At 47.6% G+C, this 24177-nt stretch overlaps 1 protein-coding gene across 2 annotated transcripts; it reads left to right on the top strand.

The window, feature by feature from the left end:
* On the top strand, nucleotides 1-16361 carry ACTR5 (actin related protein 5). Of its 2 annotated transcripts, none has more exons than XR_005085132.2 (9): nucleotides 1-607; nucleotides 1780-2009; nucleotides 3732-3901; nucleotides 6955-7172; nucleotides 7873-8055; nucleotides 12437-12553; nucleotides 13290-13410; nucleotides 14413-14545; nucleotides 15355-15442. XR_005085132.2 is itself a non-coding variant. In XM_037164601.2 (9 exons), the coding sequence occupies exons 1-9, from the start codon at nucleotides 212-214 to the stop codon at nucleotides 15610-15612; spliced, it is 1845 nt and encodes a 614-aa protein (XP_037020496.2). In that variant the 5' UTR covers nucleotides 3-211; the 3' UTR covers nucleotides 15613-16361. The 2 variants fall into 2 exon arrangements, 1 of the variants encoding a protein (XP_037020496.2); XM_037164601.2 differs by having other exon boundaries at nucleotides 3-607; nucleotides 13271-13410; nucleotides 15355-16361.
* The last annotated feature ends 7816 nt before the right edge of the window (nucleotides 16362-24177 follow it).

Consider the following 24177-nt stretch of genomic DNA (forward strand, 5'->3'; position numbering starts at 1 on the left):
AATGGCCGGGACGGACGGGCCTGGCAATCCCGAAGATAACCTAGGCCACGAGGGGCGAGTCAGCTGAAGAGGGTCGAGTGACTCAGCTACGAGATGAGGTTCGGAAGCTCTTTATGACGGGAGCCACGGGGCATTTTTTTACGCAAGGGGGCGGGGCTTCGCGCTGTCAGGGCGGACGCTGCAGAGAAAGGCGGAGCCAGCGCGTTGCAAGATGGCGACCGGTAGCGCTGGGCCAGTGGGGAACGTGTTCCCGTTCCGTGACGCCCGCGCCACTCCAGACCCAGTGCTGGAGGCCGGCCCGGTGTCACACGGGCCACTGCCAGTGCCTCTGGTGCTGGACAACGGGTCCTTTCAGATCCGCGCCGGCTGGGCGTGCCCCGGACCGGACGCGGGCCCTGAACCACGGCTGCAGTTCCGCTCCGTGTGCGCCCGCGGGCGTGGCGGGGCTCGGGGCGGGGCGGGTCCACAGGTGGGCAACGCACTAGGTAGCCTGGAGCCGCTGCGCTGGATGCTGCGCTCGCCCTTCGACCGAAACGTGCCAGTCAACCTGGAGCTGCAGGAGCTGCTGTTTGACTACAGCTTCCAGCACCTGGGTGTCTCCTCGCAGGTGAATGGTGGGGGGAGAGGTGGGTTGGGCTTGAGAGGAAAGGATGAGGTAGTGTCTATGCACACTCTGCCCTTGGAGAAATAATAGTCATTCCAGTGGCTCTCATTGTTATCTAGTCATTCATTTAGTCCACTCGATCAAGTGCTAAGCTCCTAACGTGTGTAAGCTCTGCACTAGGCGCTTGGGGTATAGCAGTGAACAGAACAACGACCGTTTTCTCTTGGAGCATACATTCGGATATGTTCCTCGTTTGTTAATACATTTACTTATTAACTAATGTGTATTAAGCACTGAACTCTGTGTCAAGCACTTTTCTGGGCGTTTGGAATACGTTCGTGAATGTAACCCAAAACTTGTGCTTGTGGAGTTAGTGTGGACAGAGATTCTAGTATGAAAAGACAGACAATAAATAGAATTGAGTAGTAGATTCTATGGCATGATAGGAAAAGGTTATATTTTCTCAGTAACATGGTCAGGGTGCAACTCAGGAAAAAGGTGATGTTCCAGCAAGGGCTTGAAAGGAGGCAGTTGAGTGAGCAAGCCATGTGTGTATCTGAGGGAATGGTATTCCGGGGGAGCCAGCCAGGGAAAAGGCTCTGCAGCAGAAGTGAGCCCTAATCTGAACTGCGGGGCAGGCAGGGGAGGGCAGGAGAGCAGTAAGTGGGAGAGGAAGTCAGAGAGGTTAAGAGAGGCCAAATCACACTCGTGTGAAATGTGGAGAAGAGGAGAGACATGGCTTATGTTCCAAAAGGATCAGCATAGCTGCTGTATGGAGAACGGACTGGCCTGGGTCATAGGGTGGAATCGGGGAGACCAGTGAAGAGGCTGTCGCAGAAACCCAGAGAGAGATGATGGTGACTTACGTGAGGGAGGTAGTGGGGAGCAGGGGATGTGGTAAGAAGCTGTTGGATTCTGGAGGTATTTGAAGATAGAGCTAAGGTGATTTATTTATGGTTTGGAAGAGGCTTGACTTAATAACCTTAGATTGATGCTATGTTCATATTTTCCAAAACAACTTCCAGTAAAGATGAGATGAGTACTTTACACTTGCTTCTGGTCAGGTTTTTGATCGGAGACCAAAAGCAAATTCAGCCCTTGCAGTAAGGGTTTTGGTGTTTTTAAGAAGAGTGTTCTTGTATCGATCATCTTTTTGCTCTTTTCTTTCAAAGTAGGGCTGTGTTGATCATCCCGTAGTTTTGACAGAAGCTGTGTGCAACCCACTGTATTCACGACAAATGATGTCTGAGCTTCTTTTTGAGTGCTACGGGATTCCCAAGGTGGCCTACGGAATAGACAGCTTGTTCAGCTTCTACCACAGTAAGCCAAAGAACTTGATTTCCAGTGGGCTCATCATTTCATCTGGATACCAGTGTACGCATATTTTACCCATCTTAGAGGGGAGGTGAGTTGCACTTACGGCATTTGAGTACTCTTTTGAGAAGCATTCAGGAAACATTTATTGGGTGCCTGCTTTAAAGGTGGACCATAAAGTGGCCTCTGGGCTTAGCTGTGACCTATCTCACTTTGTGACTGTGGCTAAGTCACTTCACCTTCCATCCTTTTTGACCTCCTGGAGGGGTAACCTCTGAGGTCCAAATCCACAATTCTAGAATTTTATAATTCCGATTTATGGTGAGATAACAGTCCCTACAGGTACTAGGGGCTCAATAAAAATATTTGAATAAACGATTTGAGTAAACTTAATTTAGAATGCCTTTGTGTTCTGGAGTCACTTTCTTATTAAGACAGTATTATTTTTCTTTAAAGCTCTTTAATCACCATAGGTTAGACCTTTTTCAGGTATAGTGCCTGGCACATGATAGGTACTTATTAAATATCTTTGAGTTAAATAAAAGGTGAGGGTAGTAGTTTTTGTCGTGTTTAAAATCTGTTCGCATTTTATAGTAGGGCCTTTGTTGCCTGATAAGAGAAGGCCAGCATCACGCTCTCCTGAGAAGAGTTCACACTGAGTAAAGAGTGTGTATAAGTGGGGAAAGAAGCCCTGGCTTTGAGGTTGAACCCCTGGTTTGCAGCCCTGCTAAGGATGAGGCACCTAACCTCTTCACTTAGTTTCCTACCATGTAAAATCAGGACACACCGTTTGCTCAGGGTACCGTGAGGATGAAATGAGACCACGTAGATGATGGCACTTTGTGAACTGTAAAGCTGTCTGAACATTTAAGTGAAAACAAATGCTGTGGAATATATTGAGCCCCGTAGTGGGAATTTCTCTCCAAGGTTTTACAAACATTTATGAAGAAAAAAGTAATTCATAGACATTAACAAACACTCCTGTACAGTTGTCTGCATTATGTAAGACAATATGCAGAAATGAAAAATAGTGTTATTTTTATGTATTAGAAAGTGATTTTACCTGAAGTCTAAGCAATGATCAGATTGGAGCATATTCTGTTCTGTGCCGGCATCTGCTGGTGAGGTGTGATATAGCAGCGACGTTTCAATACACAGCAACTTCCTAGTGCTCTGCTGCTCTTTCTCCCATTGAGAAAATGAAGTGACTCTGCTGTTCCCCTTTAGTTCACATGAAAGGGACCTGAGGAGATTACAGTAAGGAGATTACAGTAAGCCAGCATATGTGTGATTGCTTCATATGTTTGTGTCAGTAGAAGTCGAGTGTCTGGGGAGGGGGTTCCCGAAGTCTGGCCTGCAGGAGAGTTGCCCGGCAAGCTTGTTCACGTGTAGAGTCCCAGACCACCCCAGAGCAAACGAGTCCTGGGAATTGGCACATTTAACACTTTTGCAGATAATTCTAGGATACTTGGTTCCAGGACCACAGTCTGAGAAATGCATGGTGAGTCACATAAGGGTCTGACTTCGGAGTACATGTTCTTCCCATTAAAGTGGTGTCCTTCTGAAACCTGTGCCAGAAGTGGGATGGCCACGTGCCTGTCTGGGTGTGCAGTAGGAATTCTGCATTGGTTAAGAGGTTGGACCAAGGGAGCTTTAAAGTCCCTTCTAATTGTAAGGTTTTATGTTCTCCCAGCTGGTCTGTTTCTATCCCTTTCATCTACATTAAATTATCCTTTCTCCTTAAAGGTGTTCCATATTCTCTTTCACATTGCCAAAAATCAAGTGCTGTCTTCCTTCTATCTCTTGGTTGTAGGTTAGACGCTAAAAATTGCAAACGCATCAATCTGGGAGGAAGCCAAGCAGCTGGCTACCTCCAGCGTCTGCTGCAGCTGAAGTATCCTGGGCACCTGGCAGCTATCACGCTCAGCCGCATGGAGGAGATCTTGCACGAGCACAGCTACATCGCTGAGGATTATGTGGAAGGTAATGAAGAGATCGTCATTTGCTTGGGGCTTTTGGATAGTGTCCGCTTCGGGGGTGTTCCTTAAATTGTTCCCAGGATGATTCTTTTCTCACTTTTTACCCATTAGTTTTTAGAATTCCTTCCCCCTTTGGGTATTTACTTTCATAAAGTATTTAGTTAATTGATAACTTACATACATAGGTTGTTTTCAGAGTTGTGTAGGCTAGTCTAGTTCCTTTGCCTTTCCATATAAATGTTAGGATTAGCTTGTCCATCCATATCTATGAAAAAGTTTTGTTGGGATTTTGATAGAAAGTACATTGAACCTACAGATAAGATTGGATATTAAACAACAACATTCTAAATACAAATCCAGATAAGATATCAAACCCATTGGGGAGAATCGACATTTTTCACTCTGTTGAATCTTCCAGCTGATGAACATAGTGCGTCTTTCCATTGATTTAGGTCTTTATTGATTTCTTTCATCAGCATTTTGTAGTTTTCAGCATATAGACCCTGCACGCGTTTTATTAGATTTATGCTTAAGTGTTTATTTCTTTGTTTTTTTTCTTTCACTTTTCAGTTGGTCATTGCTAGTGGATAGATACTCAGTTAATTCTGTGTTGACCTTGTATCCTGTTACTTTGCCAAACTTAGTTCTGTTCTTTTGTGGATTCCTTGGGAAGTTTTATGTGTAGACACGCCATCTGTAATGACTTTTATTTCTTCCTTTTTGATTTTTTTGCCTTTTATTTCTGTTTTCTTGCCTTATTTCACTGGTGAGGACTTTCAGTGCAATGTTGAGCAGGAGTGGTGACAGTGGGCGTCCTTGTGTTGTTCCCAGTCCCTTGTCCCCGGCTGTAGGGGGAAGCATGTCGTCTTTCTCTGTTAAGTACGTGATGTTAGCTCTAGGTGTTTCGCAGATGCTCAGCACCAAGGTAAGGAAGTTTCATTCTGTTCCTAGTTTTGCTGAGCATTTTTATTATGAATGAATTTTGAATTTTTGAAAAGCTTTTTCTATATCAATTAATATGATCCTCTGTGGTGTTTCTGCTTTGGACTGTTCATTATAATGATTGCTTTTCAAATATTGAAGTAGGTTTGATTTGCAGGGGAAATAAACCCACTTGTTCATGTACATATCTTTATATATATATATTGCTTGATTTGATTTGGTAATATTTTGTGGGATTTTTTGTGTTCATGAGGGATATTGGTCTGTAGTTTTTACTACCTTTGGATTTGGTATCAGGGTGATGCTAACCTTCTCAAATGAGCTGGAAAGTGTTGTTTCTTCTTCTTTCTGGAAGAGACTGTATAAATATAATTGATATTATTGTATTTTTAAAACATGTTTGGTGGAAGTCTTTAGTTGAACCATTTGGGCCTAGGAGTTTTTTTCTGAAGGTTTTTTATACTATGAATTCAATTTCTTCAATAGATGTAGGACGATTTAGATAATCTCATTAATTTCTTTTTATTATTTCCTTCCTTCTACTTGCTTGAGGCTTATTTTGCTCTTTTTCTTTAGCTTCTTAAGGTAGAAGCTTAGCATATTATGAGACCATTTTTAATGTGAGCAGTAAATTTCCCCCAGCACTGCTGTGTCTGCATCCCACAGATTTGGATATATTTTCATTTTTTTATTGAGTTCAGATATCTTCTAATTTCCCTCAAGACTTTGTCTTTGAGCTGTTGATTCTTTAGAAATGTGTTGCTTTATAGCCAAATTTCTGGAGGTTTTCCTGTTATCTCTCTGTGATTTATTTCTAGTTTAATAAGATCAAAGAACTTCCTTTGTCTGCTATCAATTACATTTGTGAAGGTCCGCTTTGTTGAATGTTGCACACATGGGGAAGAGATCAAGAGATGATGTGTGTCCCGCTGTTGGTGGTGGAGTGCTCTTTGATGCTGTTCAGGCTCTGCTGGTTTGTGGGGTCTGTCAGTTCTCTGCCTGCTCATTTTCCATCTACTAGCGCTACCGATATTTAAGAGAAGAGTATTAAAGTCTCTAGGTATCATTGTGGATTTTTCTATTTTGTCTTTCAGTTTTGTCAGTTTTCGCCATCAAGTATTTAAAGCTCTTTAGTTAGGTACCTATTTAGGATTCTTATGTCTTGGCAAATGAACAATTTATCATTATATTGATATAATGTCACTTTTTATCCTTGGCAATTTTCTTTGCTTTGAAGTCTACTTGGACATTAATACAGCTGCTCGAGCTTTCTTATGACTAGTGCTTCTCTGGGATGTCTTTCCATTCTTTTACTTTTACTCTCCCTGTAATATATTTTCTCAGTCTCTTTTCTGTTAGTTGGTATGTTAAGATGATTTTAAATTGACTTAATTGATTTAAATTGATTTAATATTTGGATTTAGGTCCACTATTTTATTGTTTGTTTTCTGTTCTTTCTTCTTTTCTGTTGCTGCCTTCTTTGGGTCTGTTAGAACACTTAGAAAATTTTTAGTTACTACATTTTATCAATCTTGTGTTTTTTACTATATCTTTCTGTAGTTTTTTCAGTGGTTGTTCTGGAGAACCTACTTTACAGAGTCTACTTGGAATTGCTATTTTACCAGTTCAGGTGGAGTGTGGAAATGTTGGCAGGCTCAAGGCTCCTTTATCTTTCTTCCTTTTTGCTGGAGTTGTTGCGTGTAGTCATATGCGTACATTGGGGACTCATCAGACAGCATGCTGGTTTTTACTTTTAGTTGTCAAACATGATGGTTTTTACTTTTAGTTGTCAAACATTTTAAACTTAAGAGGAGGTTAATCTGTTACATTTAACCAGATTTTCATCATTTCTGTTGTTCTTCCTTCATTCTGAATGTTAGTTTTCCTTCTGGTACCATTTCTGTCTGAAGACCTTTATTTAGCAATTATTTTAGAACAGGTCCATTGGCATTACATCCAGGTTTTGTGGTTGCATTTAGCTGATTAGGTACCTTGGGGATTGGATGATGTGCGCTTTTTTTCATCTTACCCAGACATAGAGCCCTAGTGTTGACAGTCTCATTTCTCTGCTGATAGTGTTGCTATTTCCTAACTTTTGAAGTTGTTTCTTTGAAGAACTGCAGAAATGGCGGTGCCCAGACTATTATGAGAACAACGTCCACAAGATGCAGCTCCCATTTTCCAGCAAGCTCCTCGGCAGCACGCTGACTGCCGAGGAGAAGCAGGAACGGCGCCAGCAGCAGCTGCGGCGGCTACAGGAGCTCAACGCCCGGCGGCGGGAGGAGAAGCTGCAGCTTGATCAGGAGCGTCTGGACCGACTGCTGTACGTGCAGGTGCGGGCACATCCTGACCGGCCTGTGGCCGTGCTCAGCAGCATGGTCCCAGGGAATGTCCCCCTGTGTGCTCTTCCTTACCCTTAAAACACATCTCCTCAGGGGTCGCTGGGGTCCAGAAGGAGTTTCAGATCACTAGTACAGAGGATGGTGTAGCAGCAGGTGTTTCTGAAAGAGCTGTGGACTCTGGCTTTACTGATTTATGTCAGCCGTACAGTCCCCTTCATTTTTTATCTTTTTAACTGAAGTGCGGCGTGCACACTGCGAAGTGTTCCGATCTGACACGTCCAGCACATGCATTTTCACAATGGGAAACACAGTGTGTCTGCTCTCCAGACCCCAAAAGAGAGCATTACCAGCAACCCGGCAGTCTCCCTCATGTCTGCTGCTGGTTCCCTTCCCACCTCTGCCCACCCGAATGATGACAGCGTTTCCGATGCCTGTCACCATAGGGTAGTTTTGCTTGGTCACGAGGTGCTGAAACCAGGATACGATGGCAGCCTAGAGACACCTGCGGGTGGGCATGGCAGGATAGCTGTGGGAACCTTTGGGGGAGGTGTGATTTTGTGGTGGGGCAGGCCGGGGAGCTCTGGGAGCCCTCTCCTGCTTTCGTTCTCTGTGTGGCTTCTGAGCTACTGCTTTTCCTGTTTGCGATTGCACTGGTGACTCTGGGGATATACTGTGACTGCTCCGGTTTCAGGAACTTCTCGAGGACGGCCACATGGACCAGTTTCACAAAGCTCTGATGGAGCTGAACATGGACTCCCCCGAAGAGCTGCAGTCCTACATACACAAGCTCAGTTCAGCCGTGGAGCAAGCCAAGCAGAAAATCCTCCAGTCAGAAGTCGCCCTCGAGGTGGATGTGGTGGACAACAAGCCTGAGGTACCAGTGCCCGGGGAGGGAGGGCCCGTGGGGTCCTGTAGAGAGAGCAGCCCTTCTGAGGGCGGGAGTTGTGTCTTGAGAAAGCTGACATAAAAGGCAGCGGCTGTGACCAGACTTGGGGCAAAGAGGGCCGATGTAGCCAGTGATGTCCACAGGCGCACGGACGGGGCAATGACGGCACTGACCTGTGCCCCCTGACGTTCCGACCTGAATGATTTCACCCTGTCGACCTCCGGCCCCCCAGGGAGCAGAGCTTGTGTGTATGGAGTGGGAAGAACACGGGCACGCCAGTCAGGTGGTGCGGTCTGGAACCCGAACCTCTCCTGCGAGGGTTCTTTGGCAGTTAGTCATACATTCCCCTTAACTTGCTTCGCTGACGTGGCCAACAGCACGCGTCTGGGTGGAGGTGCGGGCCCTGAGTGGTGACGGGGCAGCCTGCAGGTCACACCTGGGCAGAAAGTCACTGGTTGGCTCTCCTGTCTTTAGAGCTGGAAAAAGGTGTTCATAAGTGCACTCACTGTTCCTGAATCTGCCATCTCCAGAGTTCTCAAACAGAGGAACTTGGGTGTTGCTTTGTGACACTTCTGGGTCAGGGTTGACCATTGTAGCTTATTGATTTTTTGTTTTTAAATAAGATTACTTTAAAACATGTACTTATAAAGAGAGTCCTGCAGAAAAATCCAGTTTGATGCTGGGTGCAGCATGGTGCTGGCCAGTGACTTCGGAGCTCTCAGGCTCTGCAGGAGGCTGACGTTTTCGGTGACCGCCTCCTCGCTGGAGGCTCACTCTCAGCCCCTGCTCTCACCTCGGACTCTCTGCTCCTCTCTGATGGGCCATGGACGACATGAGGACAGCCCCTGGTCACAAGCATGCCTGTGTGACAGAGCAGCTCCTGAGTCAGGTGTCCCAGCCACAGCTCACTGGCTCACTGCGGTCTCAGGTCAAGGGGCCCTTTTCTGAGTCTCGGTCACACACAGCATCCAGATCAGTGGTGGTAGAACCAACGTGCATCTTCTAGTTTGCTTCTCTCGGCTGTCGGATCTGTGTTTCCGTTTGAGCTCTTTCTTTACTGGGATCCAGAACCAAGTTTTCTGTGTTGTTTATTCATCCACTTAGCTTTTATCATGCTTAACATGTCACCAGGACATTAGTGTCCTTACACCAGACCTATGCACTAAGCCACTGGTAGGCGAGGGATTGCAGATTTAAAAAGGAGAAATAGAAACAACTTGGAAGATGTGATTCCTGAGCAGCTAGGGGACTAATTTTTCCTTTTTTTTGTTCACTTTTCTGCATTTGTTACATGCTGTGAGTCACCCACCCCTCCATTCAGTCAGCAGATACTGTTTAAGTCCCTACTTTGTTTTACGCTCCGGGCGCACGTATGCAAGTCCCTCTGGGCTTGGGGAGATTCTGAAATGTCCAACCTTAAAAGATTTCTCTCTGTACAACAAATTTGATTAATCGGTCTGTTTCCAGAGCTTCAGTGGTCGGTAACTGTGAATGAAGGGTGATCGACTACAAACACAGTGGGCCCAGTGTAGAAAGTCCCCTTGCCCGACAGCCAAGCTCCGAGCCGGCCTCTGCCTGTTTTGTGCTTCTCTAGGCAGCCATGCTGCATCTTTTCTTTTTCTCTTTCTTCTTTTTATTTATTTATTTTTAGAGGAAAGTGCAGGAGAAAGAGGGAGAGAAACATTGATCAGTTGCCTCTCATACATGCCCTAACCAGGGACCAAACCCACAACTCAGGCATGTGCCCTGACCGGGAATCGAACCCATGACCTTTTGGTTTACAGGATGATGCTCCAGCCAACTAAGCCACACTGGCCTGGGCTCAAGAAGCCTTTTGAAACCCAAACATTGTATAATCTTTTTTGTTTCAGGGAAACGGGAGGGTGTGTCCCAGGGGTCTCCCACTCAGGGCCAGGTGTAGTGTTCCAGGGGTCAGGGGCGTAGAGCAGATAAGGAGATAGTTCCTGTTCTCTTGGTGCCTCAGACTAAAAGACAGGGCAGTAGAACCACACTCAGAGGGCTGTAGTAACGCTTGTCAGGTGTGTGGTGGGTCTGTGGGGAGTACGGAGGGAGTTTCTAAAAAGTTGGGATATTTAAGCTGGGCCCTGAGAAGTGATTTGATTTCCGTAGGTAGCCAGTGAGTAGGGAAGGACGTTTTAGGTGGAAAGAACCACGTAGGCAGGGAGCACGGCACGTCCGGCGTGTAGAGTGGGGGAGCCAAAGTCGGGGGCGGGCAGCAGGGGCCAGACTAGAAAGGTCTTATTTATTTTTTAAATCCTCAGCGGAGGGCATGTTTTTATTGCTGAGAGAGGGGAGGGGGGGAGAGAGAGAAACATTGGTTGTTTCCCATACACACCCAGAGTGGGGATCGAACACACAACCTAGCTGTGTGCCCTGGCCAGGAATTGACCCACACCGTTCGGTTACTGGATGATGCTCCAACCAACTGAGCCACACCTGCCGGGGGTATAAAGGTCCTTATCAATCAGCCTGGATATTGTCCCTCATACAGACAGAGCCTTCAAAGTGTGCTGGGCACGGAAGTAATTCGATGCAATCTTAGTACAGGGAGATAACTGGTGGCAGTTAGGATGTAGGGGGAGGCAAGGCGGGAGGTGGGAAGAGAGGATAAAAGTGTGTTGCAGTTGACCTGAAATTTGTCTTGGGGTAGAGGTGGAGGAAGAGACACTTCAAATGTAGGGTCCTAAGATCTTGGTGCCAGTTAGGGACAGAGGCGACAGGAGTGGCAGTGGCTGATGATAACAGAGCACATGACATGTGCCGGGCCTGGTGCTGAGCCCTTCTGTATCTCGAGTTGGTACTGTCATCAATGCCATTTACAAACGAGGCAGGCGAGACTTGGGGGAGGGAAGAAACTGCCCGGGGTCCTGGGCTGGAGGCGGTGCAGCCGAGACTCAGGCAGAGCGTCCGACCCTGGGCGCACTCGGGTCACAAGCTGCATTGAAAGGTGGTGGTTGGAAGGTGGTGCCTTCCACCCGGCTTAGGAAGGTAACAAGCTGGGTTTTGAATATCTTATTTTTAAAGTCTTTGTGGGACGTCATGATTTACAGAATTCAGCTTCAGGCAGAGCAAAGACTTCGGAGCTAGGAAGTCCTGCTTTGGGCCAAGATTCCACCACTCACTAGTGTAATGTGGCAGCAGGGGAGTTCCTAAACTTCCTGAGCCTCAGTTTCCTCATCTGTGTGTGATTGTGCAGCTAGCAGGGGTCCCTGCTCCTGAGTCAGATCCAGCATCGGCAGCGATGTTCCCACCTCCTTCACCAAGATCAAGCTCCTGAGATTCTCGCCTCCTAGTCCACCTACTTTCCTCCTGAAATTACCTAGTTCTAAACCAGTCCCACTCATCCTGTTCTTTGGTATCACATGGAGAAATATTCCCTGTCCTCTCCGGGGTGTACCCTCCCTGTAAGTATGGTAAAGCCATGCGTAATAGTCAGGATTGAGAATACACTATCACCCACCTATGAGCCACATATGCCACGTGACTTTTGTGGGGGGCATTGGGGGGTGTTGAAGGGCGTTGCCTCATTTAAGAGTGAGTTTGGATGCTAGTTTACGTCTGCAGTATATGTGGGTAGGTTCTAGAGGGTGTGTCTGTGTTTCGAATTATGTCGGTAATGCTTCATAGATTTCAAGAGTAAGAAGGGACTCGGAGAACGCATGCTGAACACGGGGATCTCAGGGGAGCCCTCCTGAGACCCCATCTCATGAGACGGTCCTTTCTGCAGCAGCTGCCCCGTTCGAGCATTCTCCCGCGGACCGCCGTGGGACAGTTCTTCCTGGGGTTTCTCCCTTTTGAGTCTCTTCTGAGTTTATCTCGAAGGCTAAACTCATCTGCCTTCACGTGGCAGCAGCACAGGTGGCTGAAGATTTCCTCCAGAACCACCCGACTCCCACCTAACTGCTTTCGTCCAGGTCAAAATGAGCACGTGTTCTGAACCCTGTACTGGGACTGTCCCTGCACATCAGGCCCCACCTGGGCTCATTGTCGTTGAGGAGGGAGCCTGGGCCTTCTCAGACGGGAAGTGTTCCACCATCTCAGGAGCCTTCTGTCACGTCACCAGCCCGGTGGACCACAGCACTGAAAGGAACTGTTTGTCAAGCCCACTAGTGTTGGCTTGTGTAATAGGAGAGGAGGGACCAGAGTGAAGCCCATTCCTGGCTTTTCAGTCTTTTAATCCTTGTGTTCGTGCATGTTCTTTTTTTTTAATAGTTTAGAAATTTTTCATAGTTTTTTGTGAACTTTGAGGCCATCGGGGGATTCCAGTTCTTTTTTGTGATGGTGAACTCACGGAAGTGAGACTCTTGGAAGTGACGGCGTCCGTCCTGTGTTGTTCCTTTGTTCTCAGACCCCCGACCTGGAGCCCCTGGAGCCGTCTCTGGAAGACGTGGAGAGCATCAACGACTTCGAACCCTTGTTTTCCGAGGAGACACCTGAAGTGGAGAAGCCGGTCCCCACTGTCCAGGTTGGAGCCCTGCAGCCTAGACCCTGCTCATGCTTTGCAGCTGTGACATAAATGACCAGGCTAGTCTGGTCTGCTTCTTTAGGGATGTTATTTTTTAAAATCTCAGTTGTAGTTCTGGAATGGGCAGCAAGGTGGGGGGAGTACCAGTGCTTAAAACATCCAAAGTCAGGGCTTTTTCACTCAGTGACCCATTGGAGTTCCAGCACCAAGATCAGGGAATCTGTGTGGAATAGTCTGTCTGATGGAAACATTTGAGCAAGTAATTGGAGGCTTTAGACCTGAAGACTAACTTTAGTGGTTTAATTCGAATTTAAGCCAGTAACATTATGCTTAGTTCTACTTTCCTGTCATCACAATGGCAACTGGACCGACTCAGACCGACCCGAGTCTGAGACGAACCTGGGAGCAGGCTGGCTCGGCTGTGCAGGGCCCAGGGCCCAGAGCAAGGCCCTGGGTGGGGGGGCCTGGTCTGCCAGTCTCTCTGCTGTTGCTCTTCACGAAGTCCCTTCCCTCTGCTATTTGGGGGCCATTTCATGATGCAGATTCGTAGGTGGGAAAAGGTAGAAAAGTGGAATTATCAAATCAGGAGAGCTGGGGAGAGGTTACTCTGGCGTGGACAGAGCTATATTGGCATAAACAGTGCAGTGGGAGGAAATTGGCAGCTGGGGTGTTTGTCATGTGGCCTAAAAATATCTTCTAAACCTTGGGTTTTCAAAGCCCGTGTTTAACTTGGCAGCGTATCATCAGCTGTTCGTTGGGACGGAAAGAATCCGAGCTCCAGAGATCGTCTTCCAGCCGTCTCTCCTGGGCGAAGAGCAGGCGGGGGTCGCAGAGACCCTTCAGTACGTTCTGGACAGGTGAGACCGGGACTGCTTTTCCTTCTTTCCCCAAACTGGCCCCGTGGCTTTGACGGTAGATTGGACGCCAGGCATTGGAAGTCTCTCTCACTCTCTCCTCATGACTTGCTGTACTCAGGTGGTATTTCTTATCTCTCACCAGGCCGGGCGCATGGCTGGGGCTCTGTAATTGTTTTTTGTACAGATAAATGCTCACGAAAAGAATTTTCTTGATTTGAGGAGCTTTAAGAATTTAAGTCAGAGCAACACGACAACGTATGTGCATCGGCTGTCACATACACCTTCACGTTATCGAAGACAGGCGATTGTAAACCACCCCACAGTTGGCAGAAATTGCATGTTTTCCCCTCCCCACAGACATTTCTTTAGGAGTTTGCTTTTCTATCAGGGCACACTCGTCCCCTCCCATTTGCACAGGCATTTCCCTGTAGTGTGAGTTTTCATGATTCAAGTTGGACAAGTAAGGAACGCAGCTTTCAGTGCTGTGGCTGCTGGGGTCTGAGCAGGATGGATGCGAAGAAGAGCTATTGCAGCCACCATTGGTGGCTGTCAGCTTTGTCTAATGCTGGGAAAGTGGTCAAATATGTATACGATAAAACTTATTAAAAATAAACAGCCCCTCAAAAGGGAGGGAGGGCTTCTTGGAGCGATGGAAACGTTCTGCCCCAAGGGTGTGATGACGAGGGTTACTGGGGTATATGAATTTGTCAGACTTCGTCAACAACGTGTGTAAAACCCACCTCAGTGAAGTCCGTTTTTAAAAACCATGTGTTAGAAAGGCATACTAACCATGCGAAGGAAATGAATTGACCGTTCAGAGTCAGGTTTTGACTATTTGGCATTCTGCAAAGACACAAATAATAAAAGGTGGAGGTTTTTTTAAAAAAAACTTCCTGTGCAGACGTTTTCTCTTTTGTGCTGAGAGCTTACACGTCCACATCTGTGTTCTCTTCTGATGGCCAAGTTGAGGACCTATGCCACAAGGAACGCTTTCTCTCCTAGGTACCCAAAGGACGTCCAGGACGTGCTGGTTCAGAACGTTTTCCTCACTGGCGGCAACGTGATGTATCCTGGGATGAAAGTCAGAATCGAGAAGGAACTGTTGGCGATGAGACCCTTTCAGTCATCTTTTCAGGTACTGATTGTTAATGTCGCCGACTGCTTTGAAGATCCCATTAATTATTCATTTTCTGATTGAAGAAGTAAAGTGTAAACGAGAAACTCACTTTATACTTTTGTCATCTAGAGATATCCACTGTTAACATTTTTGTGGTTTTCCTTCTGGTCTTTATGTTCAGTTTTTAAAGCAGAATCAGAGTCATGTCCTGTATATTTCTTTCTTTAATTGAAAAAGGAAGGCATGCACAGAATAGGGTGCGGAGGATACAAAGGAGCGTACGTGGAGAATGTCGCCCCCTCCCCTCGCTCCCAGGGCAGGCAGTGCAGACTGGGTGTCGGCAGCATCGTCCTCTGCTCTCACTTCCCCTGAGGCTCATTGGCCACCATGGCCAGAGCCGCTCTGTATCATCAGCTTCTGCTGCCTCTGCTCCCCTCTGGGAAGGGAGCAGGCCAGGAAGGCCTTTCCTCTAGGTCGAGTGCCAGCTCCGCTGCCTTCTCCATCTGACAGCCTGTGATCAGCATCACTGGAGCAGGAGGAGAGGCACTGGTCCCTCTCTGACCTGGAGTGGCAGGTCTTGTGTTCATAAGGTAGCCGACAGTTGCTCATTCTGTGAGGTCGAGTCTTCTGGACAGTTGAGGGCATCTCAGCTCAGCTTTGTTTGGAGGGTTCAGAGGTTGTCTGGCACTGTCCTGGGATTCACTGGGGCCTGTCTCGGTATATTTTGGGGGCTGAAAGGTAGGTGGCTGTAGCTGGACCTGCTGAATAGTCACCCCTCAAATCCTGATGGGAGATGCCTTCTGGTGAATGTTCTCTTTGTGTTGCAGGTTCGGCTTGCCTCTAACCCCGTGCTGGATGCCTGGTACGGTGCTCGGGACTGGGCCTTGGACCACCTAGAAGATGACGACGTCTGGATCACCAGGAAAGAATATGAAGAGAAGGGAGGAGAGTACCTCAAGGAGCACAGTGCGTCCAACGTCTACGTCCCCATCCACCTGCCAAAGCAGGCTTCACGCTCCTCAGAGGCTCAGGCGTCAGGCAAAGGCTCAGGGGCCAGTGGAGGGGGCACTGGCGAGCAGACGTGACAGGGGGCTCCTCTGGGGCCGGGGCCGCGTTGTCCAGTGTGACAGGACAGCGACTGTGCTAGCTGTGTCAGGCCTGAGTCTGCTGGTAACCTCGCGCTGCAAGATGGATTTCACCCAGGGAGAACAGTGAAGGGACACTGGGAGTTACCCTGTAAAACTTACCCTTCGTACGGGGCCTCTGCAGGGAGGAAACGTGACCTTCTGGTGTCTTTGTTGGACCAAGGTGAGCTGTGGCATCTGCCTCCTGCAGCAGTCAGTGGGGACAGAGTGGAGGACAGTATGTCCTTACTTCTTACTGCATTTTAAAGCTCTTTTTGTTTTTTAAAAAGTGTTTAACATTTTTATTGTCAGTGTAGATCTTTTTCTACATGTATTCAGAAATTGTGTGAACGCCCAGCAGGTGGAGGTCTTTCCCATACATGTAAAAAGGCGATGCTTGTGTAGTAAGAGCAGCGCCCCACAGAATCTCGGGTGCTGCAGCCATTTCCCTTTTCCTGCGCGTCCCCTCACGAGTGAGGAGAGACGCCCCGAGCGGGCCAGGCCGCGTGCTGTCAGTCCGTTCGGGCCTGCCTGGTGCCCGCTGCCGAGTGGGCAGAAACGGAGCCCTGGTCCAACTCTGTTCAAATCTTTGCTGGAAACTTTCCCACCATATGAGGCCTTCCTGCAATTTTTAAAAGTCTTCGTCCACGTGTTTGCTGGCTCCTCATCATTTTCTGGCCTTACCGAAGAAAATGGACAGGGGAAGGTTACTCCAGTCGTCTTTCCAGTTTTAACCTCACATTCTGTGCACTTCATCTCAGGTGGACAAGCGACCCTTCTCTTTTACACAGGCTGCTTGGTGGGAGTGTTAACTCTCCAACCCCCGATAATGGAGCCCAGCAGGCCCCTGAGATGCCAGTGTCCTATCACAGGCTGTGTACACGGCAGCCCCTGGAGCCTGCAGCTCCGATGCCTCTAACCGGGCCACTTCAGAACCTGCTTGCCCAGGTAGCTCACCAAGGTGGGCACCTGGCCTCCCACTCTCAGGGGCCTAGACACTGAAGACCAGGAGGGGGCGGCAGGGGAAGGTAGAAGACGGAAGGTAGGAGACACACGCCGGCCCAGTGCTCCCAGAGCATTGCCACTGGCCGTCCCTGGTTGGGTCCAAGGACCTGTGAGATGGTGATGGGCATGAGCTACAGAGAAGGGTCCGTGAGAAGAAGGCAGCAGCAGCCTCCAGTGAGAGATTTCAGATCACGTTTCTAGAACGAGGAGCCACGGTAACTGCTCTTAGGCCTGGGAGGCTTTTCCCATTGTCAGTAGTTTAATCAGCCTGAGCAGCCATGGTTACAACAGAGGCCAAGAGGGCTGTGGGGGTCAAGCCCCCATGGGGAAGAGCCCTGGGTGGGTTGGTGAGCCGGGACACAGCATAGTCAAATAGGTGTGGAGTTCGCCCCGCTCAGGGGTCGTGTAGATGCAGGGAAAGGCAGATGGTTTGGGCTGTGGTGAGGCACAGGCCTAGGGGCTGAGCCTCGGTCTCCCTGACCTCATCTCTAGCGGGCCACTGTGGGCCTGCATGACCTCTCGTGCCGCCTGAGTGAGTGCTGCTCTCCCTGGGGAAGCTGCTCATCCCTGCCAGCACACGCCACAGGGTTCCCCGGCCCCTCCCACTAATCACCCGCAGGGCACTTGCCAGTGTCAGTGTCATGAGCCTCGTCTCTGCCCAAGAATGGTTGCTTCTAAACTGTAAAGCCTTCCCCAAGGGCAGGACATGTGTTTCACTCAGCTGGGGGTATCCATAGTGCAGTGCTGGACGGGGAGGTGGGGTCACAGGCCCCCAGGATTTGTGAAGGGTGATTAAACTGCCTGGGTAGGTAAAGGAGTGACTGCATCTGGGAACAAAGGAAGTTTGAGAATAGTGCGATTGTTCGCTCTGTTGGGAGGAACACATTGGGAGTCCACACCAAGGACTTCTCTTCAGCCAGGGGGCCCTACTCCCTGAGGCATCTTTACGTCCCCACCCCACCAAGATCGATTGTTGCCAGAGTGGAGGTGGGTGTGGCTGCAGCAGAGTGTTTGGGGGGAAGCTGTGAAGCACTGGATGCCCTTGGCCCAGCGTGAGGCCCTGGTGTGGAGTGCTGAGGCAGGGGGAGACGGCACAGGGGAGGGAGGGGGGATCCTGTGGGTCTTCAGGGCCCCTTAGGTTAAGGTCGAGTGGCAGCCCTGAGGGTTGGGGGGCTGCCTAGGGGGCTCAGGGTCCTTCCAGCCAGGACATGGGAGGGGTGTCCCCCCTGCTGCCCACGTGCTGCCTCTGCCTCCTGCTGGCACCTCTGGAAATCAGCAGTTTTACCGAAGGAGCAAGAAAGGTAAAAAGGTATGAAAATAGAAGTTAAAAATGACATTTGTTGAAATACAGGCAGAAAAGACTAAACTAAGAAAGGGAGAAACATTCACAGAACCACAGCACACAGAGAGACTACCGTGTGCCTGTGTAAGGGACAGAGTTGTCATCACAGATCTGCGTGATGAGAGCATTGCAAGAAAATCCGGAGATGGCAGGGCAGAGGGTTAGGAGACGTGCACGGAGGCACTGGCTGTTACTGAATACATCACCTTTCCCCCTGGCGGCACTACATTTCCCAGCTTCCCTTGCAGTTACACACGTGGCCATTTGCATGCTGGCTAGAGAAGGCAGGCAGAAGAGGTGTGCCCCACTTCCAGGCTTCTGTGACCCTCCCACGAGAGGAGCACCTTCCTCTTCCCCAGCCACCCAGCCACCGCCTGGAGGGGGAGCAGTCCAAGGCTCACGAGGAACCTCGAGCCACAAGGTGGAGCCAAGTCCTTGAAGGACTGTCTGGGGCAGAGGCCCTGCAGCTTCTTCACTGAGTGAGAAATAAGGTCTAACTGTGTTAAGCCACCAAGAGCTTTAGCCTTTAGGGTGGGCCCTGAATCCAATGACTAGCGTCCTTATGCAAGGAAGGAGAGATTGGAGGGACTCAGCTAAAAGCCATGGAATGTCAGCAGGTGGCACCAGCAGGTGCCTCAGGAGCAGGTGAGGAAGGGTTGTCCCACATCTTCACCAGAGAGAGGGCCCTAAGCCCCCTAGGCAGCCCCCCAATCTTCAGAGCTGCCCTGACTCAACCCTGACCTAGGTGGTCCTGAAGACCCACAGGCCCACCCCTCCCTCCTCTGAGCCACAGCACTCCATGGGGAGGGTGGCCCTGACTGAGGACACCTTGCTCTGGCCCCCAGAACTGGGAGAGGATCCACTTCTGCTGCTTTGGTACCACGTCTGTGGTCATTTATCATTGCTGCCCTGGGAAACGAATACAGGTGGCCAGGTTAGTCTGGGGATGAATGTGCATGTGGGTTGGAAGTGGCTCAGTCATAAAGAAGCAAATGACTTGCCAGTAAATTGCAGGAGTCCTAGCAATATCAGCACCTGGGTAGCAACAAAGGTGTACCCCGAGGTGAGCTAGCTCCAGGACCAGAGCTGAGGGTCTCAGGGAGGGACCCCTTCTCGGGGTGAGAGAGTACCTTGGAAGCCAGAGGTGGTGTAAACGGAAGCACAGAGAGGCTGGCAATAGACTTAACTAAAAGAACAGAATCAGAAGCCTGTCTGCAGAAAGGTGCCAAATATTGAAAAATCTGTCATAGCAGGAGGGGAAGCCCGTGAGCAACGTGGAAACCCACCCACACCCTCCCCTGCTCCTTCTCTGTAGCCCTCTGGGTATGGTCGCTCAGGTCGACCCGGCGTGGCCATGCATGCGTGCAGGCGAAATGGACTGCTGCATCTTCATGGGGTCCTGGCAGGAAGAGACCAAAACTGAAAACCCAAATTCAAACATTGTAGCAGGTAAAACATTCTTTTAAAAAAAGCCATTATGGGTAGAAGAGAAATGCAACATTCCAACACGAATTAAACATGATGAGACAAGCAGGCGCAGTGAGACACCACAGAGCAAATGGAAAACCTGGAGATGATCAAACAGCAGGTGGAAGTGAAATGGGAGCTGAGAGGACTCATGAAGGAAGTCGAATTAAAAAATGACTTCAGAAATCCAAATTTAAGATGCACAAGAGGGAAGATACTCAACTGAGAAGAAAAAAAAAAGTGGTAAGAAAAAGAGGCAAAGGAAATCTAATTAAATGAAATGTAGTTGAAGAAAAGTCAACTATATTGAATTTTATATTGAAGAAAAATCAAAGAAGAAAATGGAACAATTAGTATTTAGCATGGTAATTCCATAAAACTTACCTCCTCTCGAAAAGAAAACACCCTGGATATAAACACTGCAAAGACACACTGTGTGCTGGGGAAAATTGACTCAGAAGCGTCAACTCTAAGAAGGTCTCACTAAAATTATGTCAGCTCGTAGGTCTGAGTAGAAGAAGAAACCCTCTGGGCCTCCAGGCAAAAAGAGAAAGTGGCTTACAAAATAAAAAAATAATTAGATGTCATCAGACTTTCTCATAGCAATATATAATATAGAAATAATTAGAAAACAAAAAATAGGAAGCATTGGAGGAGGTCATCAAGAGGATGTGACCACTGGCTGACCTCAGTCGGAGCTGGACCTCCTCTCTCTGTTCCCATGGCCGGCACTGTTTCAAGGATGCAGCCTTGAGCAAGTGAAGTGTTGTTGAGACCGGCTGTCTGTGCCGTGTACGTGTTGAGCCCTGCTATGTTATATAAACTTCAGATTCTGGCAGGTGTCTGTGGAGATCCACTCATCTTGTCGCCGCCCCAGGACAAGCCTCGTATATAGGTTCCCTTGCATATTCAGCCTGCCACTCACCAATCTGGACCGGCCTGCCCCTTCAGTCTCTCTTTGACCTTTATGTACAGGGGCCAATCTCAGATTTTTTCCCAGGGAAATCCCAAGGTTGCAAACCAACAGTAAATAAGCGTGTCGTTTAAAAGAAACCAAGAAAACAACACAGCCCTGACCAGTGTGGCTCAGGTGGCTGCATGTTGTCCTGCAAACTGAAAGTTTGCCAGTTCGATGCCTGGTTAGGGCACATGCCCGGGTTTTGCATTTGATTTCCAGTTGGGGGTATGTGAGAGGCAACCGACCAATGTTTCTCTCACATCAATGTTTCCCTCCCTCTCTACCTCTCCCTCTCTCAAATGAAATAAAATCAAAAAAAGAAAGCAAACCCACAACTTAAGAACTACTAGAAAAAGACTAATAAAAATTTAAAGCTACTAGAAAGAGAAAGCACAAATACACAAAATAATAAGGAAATAATCCTTGAAACAAATAAAATTACTTTCACAACTCTGCAAATACAATTTGAAAATCTACGTGAAATAGTCAACATTTTTTAGAAAATGTAATTTACCCAAACCCTAGTAGAGATACATAAAACCTAAAAAGGACCCATTTCCATAGGTGAATTTAAACATGTCATGCCTTCCCCTCTAAAAATGCTCCAGGCCCAGTTAAGTTCACAGAACTCTATTAGACTTTAAAGACTAGATACTTCCGATGTTCTTAAACTTGCTCCAGGCATAGAAAACAAAAATCATCTAAATTATTATTATGTAGCAAGCATAATGTTATCAAAATCTGATAGATTGAGCACACACAAAACCATAGGCCAATCTCACTTAAAAAATATTAATGAAGTAAACAAGTAAATTATTCACAAGCAGAATCCACCAGTGCATTAAAAAAATGATACACAGTGACTAAATGGATTTTGTTCCAGGAATACGAGTGTATCCATCAAATACCACAAATCTCAGAGGCTTAACACCAAGTTTGTTTCTCGCGGGGCGTGCCCAGTGACTGCAGGCCTGTGTGTGGGCGTGGGGGATGCACTGTCCCACACAGTCGCCGCACAGCATCTCATGATCCTGCCACCTCTACACAAAGAAAGGAAACAGAACGGCAAGAGTCAAGTCCTGGCTCGGAAAAGCTCCCACGCGGAAGGGATATACTATCACACCTACTCAGATTTCTCTGGCCAAAGCAAATCATGTAGCCATGTGTAATTTCTCAGTATTCCGCTTCGCTCCCTCTAATTATGCCTCTCTACTGGTGGTTGCCCTGCGGATTTCAGTAGGTATCCTTAACTTATGCCAATCTGCCTCAAATTAATTCTTCCACTTCACAGACAATGTAAGGATGTTGCCATGTATGAAACTCCATTTCCCACCTTGGGAATTCGTTGTTGGTGTCATATGTTTTACTGTTACTTAGTTTACAAACCCTGTAATACATCGTTAACATTTTTTACTTAGTTAACAGTCTCCTGCAGAAATCTAAAAAGATAGTCTTTTATATGTACCTAGATGTTCACTGTTACTTAGTTTACAAACCCTGTAATACATCGTTAACATTTTTTACTTAGTTAACAGTCTCCTGCAGAAATCTAAAAAGATAGTCTTTTATATGTACCTAGACGTTCACTTTCTGGTACCAGAAAGAAAGGGTGGGAGAACACTTCCTGGGCACTAATCTCAGCTGGCACCTTCTCTGGTGTATGCTTAACGGGCTGGGGGCGGGGCTTCCCCTTCTGCTCCAGGCCTCCTAGACAGCTTTTCGGGAATGTTCCAGAGCAAACGGAGTGGGACTCTCCCAGTAGCCATTCCTCAACCTGGACAACAAGAATTGGGAGATGAATTCAGTTGCTTGGCACTTTCCTGTAACGCCTGGCCAGCATAACATTTTGGTAAAACACCTGGCTGGGAGTGGGCTTTATCTTATCCCACCAGCCCTTCACTAGCCTGGACAACCATCTGGGGTTGGGCTGGGAGTCAGGTTGACGGTGTCCACCGAGTGTAAATGAATCGGGAGGCTTTGCCGAAATGGAAAGTGAAAATGTTTTCCTCAAGGGTCTTGGGGTTTGCAAATTGGAAACAGGCTCCGGGAACAGGGTGAGCAATCACATCCTTCCTTCGCTCGTTCTCTGGGGAGCACGGAAGACGACAGGGATGCAGATCTCGCAGAGGTTCTGTACTGAATTCAGGGCTGGTTTTGGAAGAGGACCCAGTGTAAAAGATCTTCCAGAGAAGCCCATATGGGTGAAGAAATTAAGAGCAGAGGTGTGTCTTGGGAACATGAAGGACCTTGACTTGGTGCCTTTTAAACTCTGGAAGCGGAATCTTAAAACTTCTCACTGGCCTTTTGTTCCAGTGTTCTGACTTTGAGCTCCAAGGCCTGACCCTTTTGCTCCGGGCTGATTGATGGGATTTCAGGGCTTGACCTGGAGAATGGAGCTCCTCCTGACTGACAGCTGGTAGTGAAGAGAATCTCACAAGGGAAAAATGTGCCTTCTTCCCCTGCGAGTTTGGAAAAGCAAACAGCCTCCCGAGAGCAGCAGACGCCTCATTCAAACAGCCTCTGCTGAGAAAGTGTGGGTTTCTCATCCTGTTCTGATTTTGGTTGCAAATGGTATAGGTAACAAAGAACTCAGTTTTAATGCTTAAAAAAAAAATCATAGCCCTGGCTGGTATGGCTCAGTGGATTGAGCCCTGGCCTGTGGACCGAAGGATGCTGGTTCAATTCCCAGCTAGGGCACATGTGTTTCTCTCACACACCGATATTTCTTCTTCTCCCTTCCTTCCCCTCTCTGTGAAAATAAATAGATAAGATCCTTTTAAAAAAATCTTAAAATAATTGATATTTTTAAAAATTTGGTAGCCTTGCTTAATTATTTATTGTCTTAGTAATAACATTTTATTTGACATCCCTGATTTTAAAAATGAAGGTACAACTGTTTGTAAGTTGTCTGTATCAACCAGAAGAGCGTTGTAGTTTTCTTCTTCTTTCTCCTATGACTATGATTTAAAATGAACGATACACGCTTTTTATATTTGCCTTTGGACTGGCATGTGTTATACACAATTACAAAACAAACAAATTTTAATCAATAGAAGAGCAAAATCCTTAAAAATCAAAAGCAAAGTGAAACAAATAAACCTAATTAAATATATACAATATATATGCAGCCTACTCACACAGAGAACTCTTAGTTTAAGTCTTTAGTTAGGTGACTTTTTAAAGTGGATATTTGATTACATGAAAGAATTATTGATGAGTTCTTATTTTTAGGTGTGATTGTGCTTATGGAGAGAGAGAGAAAGAGAAAGAGAGGGAGAGAGAGAGAATGAGGGTGAGTGAGTGAGGATGCTCATGGAGATACACACTGCAGTGTCTGGGATTTACTCCAAAATAATCAAGTGGGGTGGAGGGGGTGGGGGGCATAGAGGGAACAGGAGCGGCCCTGTGTTCACCACGGTGAATTTGGGGGGATGGCTGCCTGGAGACACATCACCCTTCTCTTTCTACTTTTGTATGTGTTCAGAGTTTGCCATTTAAAAAACTGAGAAGTGTCAGTAGTCCCCTGACCTGGCCTTGTTTGGTTTATTACATGGCAATACGTGGTGGGTATCATTCAATATCACCGCATATGACGCTGCTTCTTTCTCATCTTTTAAAAATGAAAGTGCACGTATCCCTGTCACAAACATGGTAAACCACACCAGAGGATGCATTCAGTCTATGCCTGCCATGTACTTTTTGACACAAATAGGAGTGTCCTCTACACAGTACAGCAATATGTCTTGGATATCAC

The sequence above is a fragment of the Artibeus jamaicensis genome, unplaced genomic scaffold, assembly GCF_021234435.1.
Source record: "Artibeus jamaicensis isolate MK-2021 breed Jamaican fruit bat unplaced genomic scaffold, CSHL_Jam_final contig_685, whole genome shotgun sequence".
In the NCBI taxonomy this organism is placed as follows: domain Eukaryota; kingdom Metazoa; phylum Chordata; class Mammalia; order Chiroptera; family Phyllostomidae; genus Artibeus; species Artibeus jamaicensis.

What these genes read in the sequence shown, in the direction of transcription:
- ACTR5 (XM_037164601.2), top strand. Translation starts at nt 212, where the DNA reads ATGGCGACCGGTAGCGCTGGGCCAGTGGGGAACGTGTTCCCGTTCCGT. An exon ending in CGCTGAGGATTATGTGGAAG is followed by an intron (nt 3,902 to 6,954) that starts GTAATGAAGAGA and finishes GTTTCTTTGAAG; the next exon opens with AACTGCAGAAATGGCGGTGC. An exon ending in CTTCAGTACGTTCTGGACAG is followed by an intron (nt 13,411 to 14,412) that starts GTGAGACCGGGA and finishes TTTCTCTCCTAG; the next exon opens with GTACCCAAAGGACGTCCAGG.